The 1,929-nt window shown below is 41.3% G+C and overlaps 1 protein-coding gene across 1 annotated transcript; it reads left to right on the forward strand.

Moving 5' to 3' along the window:
- Positions 1-243: 243 nt before the first annotated feature.
- On the forward strand, positions 244-1,895 carry LOC103461336 (chloride channel CLIC-like protein 1; the record flags this gene model as incomplete). The annotated part of the gene is made up of 4 exons (XM_008403645.2): positions 244-791; positions 888-995; positions 1,398-1,508; positions 1,674-1,895. Coding segments are annotated over exons 1-4 (582 nt in total), but the record flags the coding sequence as incomplete, so codon positions are not given.
- Between the last annotated feature and the right edge of the window lie 34 nt (positions 1,896-1,929).

Here is a 1,929-nt window from a genome sequence, read left to right on the forward strand (position 1 = left end):
AAAATGAGGGTGGCGCTAATCTGATATCGCTAAAAGGTATTTACTTCCTTGTGGTTTTAGAGCTCTAATTGCATAAACTATAAAACCAATTAAAAGCCTTTTAATRGTTTGGCCATTGACTGAATATTTTAAAAACACATTTGAGAAAGCAATCAGTGGTTTCTTATTTCCACTTTTTTTTGAGAGACAGTTTTAAATATTTGTTTCATGACAAACTGCATTTCCCACAATCCCTTTCACAATCCCTTAAACTGCTTCCGGTTTTTGTAACGTGGCCGAAACCGGATCTTTCCTGGAAAAAATGAATTTCTGAATTACATCTCTTCGTCCAGTTGATGTTGGTAATACACCAAGTTTGTAAACCGCCAGTAAACGCTATWGAAGAAGAAGAAGATCTTCCGTGGATCCGCTGTTACTCCGCTGTGCTTCCGGAAGCACAACAACGCTTCCAGCTGTTGTTGTACGGGCTTGAAGCGTTTATGTGGCGGTAACTTTTACTTTCGGTAACGCAGTAATGTTTTTAAATGAAGACATGAACAAAGGTTGGTGTCTCGATAGGCTCTTTGTCGCTGTAGCTGTATCCTCGACATAATTGTTTTAGCTCGTCTTGAGGTGGGCTGGAGCTGCTGTGTAGTTGGTTCTCTGTACACATGGACAAAATGCTGCTTTTGCTGCTGCTGTGCTACCTGTCACTGTCTGCTCGGGGTCAGGAGGCAGACGACGACTGGCTGGATCCTTACGACATGCTCAACTACGATTCTAGCACCAAAACGATGAAGAAACTTCCCGAGGTTGGTTAACACACAAACTCGTTGAGTGTTATGCAAAATATGGTGATGTCTCTGGTGCTGGTGCCGTATTCAGCCTGTGGGTGTGTTACTTCCCAGCCAACAACCTTTACCAATGTGGTCACCAAAAGAAGAGAGTACGTCCAGGACCAGAACCAGGCTGAGCTGACAACCTGTAATGAGCAGATGGAGGATCTKCAGAGACAAGTTAGTGCTCACAAAAGTTAGACTTAAACGTAAAATGTTCACTTTTAAGTTGGCAGCAAAATGCTTCAGCGGCTCTGCCTTACAGCAGCAGACATTAAAGATGGTAGCTATGTATGCTGGATTCAGAAACGTGTAAATAAGCATAATATAAAGAATTACCAAACGAGTTTTTATGTATTTTTTTGAAAGAATKAATACAAATTGTAAACCATTTTATTTTGTAAACAGTAACCATAGCATTGWTGCCTTGCAAGAAGGTCCTGGGGTGCGTAGAGTTGACATTATTCTCCCTGTGCATGTGTGGGTTCTCTCTGGGTACTCCAGCTTCCTCACACAGTCCAAAAACATTAGTGTTAGTATAAATGTACAGAAAGTCATCTGTATTGTTTTACTTTGCTTTAGATTGAGGACCAGACGAAGGAGATGGCACGGATGTCACAACAGCCTACCTGYAACCCAGTGTTCAAGCGGTTCCTCAGCAGGCTGTTGAAGGAAATACAAAGACTCGGTGTGGTGGGTCCKGAATTAATACAAGCCATTWTAAATCATTATTATGGTGTCCGTTATAACTGGATTCACTATGAAGCACAGTAGCGTTTGGTGTTTTTTTATATGAAYGAACCCAAAAAGCTTATTTACACRCTTTATTTTTTGTCTTTATTTTCTCAATCTCATCAGCCAACTGACTCGTCGGATGTCTTCTATGATGCCAAAATCAAGCTGTCCAAACAAGCCACGACTGAAATTGAGTCACTTCTGGAGGGCGAGGATCGATGGAGAACGGGAGCTCTGGACAATGCACTCAGTCAGATTTTGGTGGACTTTAAACAACATGATTATGAGGCTTGGAAGTGGCGTTTTGAAGACTCTTTCGGTGTGGAGCTGGATACAGTATTAAAGGTATTGATTTTATTTTGCATGTATAGTATCTTTA

The sequence above is a fragment of the Poecilia reticulata genome, unplaced genomic scaffold (genome assembly GCF_000633615.1).
Source record: "Poecilia reticulata strain Guanapo unplaced genomic scaffold, Guppy_female_1.0+MT scaffold_1092, whole genome shotgun sequence".
NCBI classification, from domain to species: domain Eukaryota; kingdom Metazoa; phylum Chordata; class Actinopteri; order Cyprinodontiformes; family Poeciliidae; genus Poecilia; species Poecilia reticulata.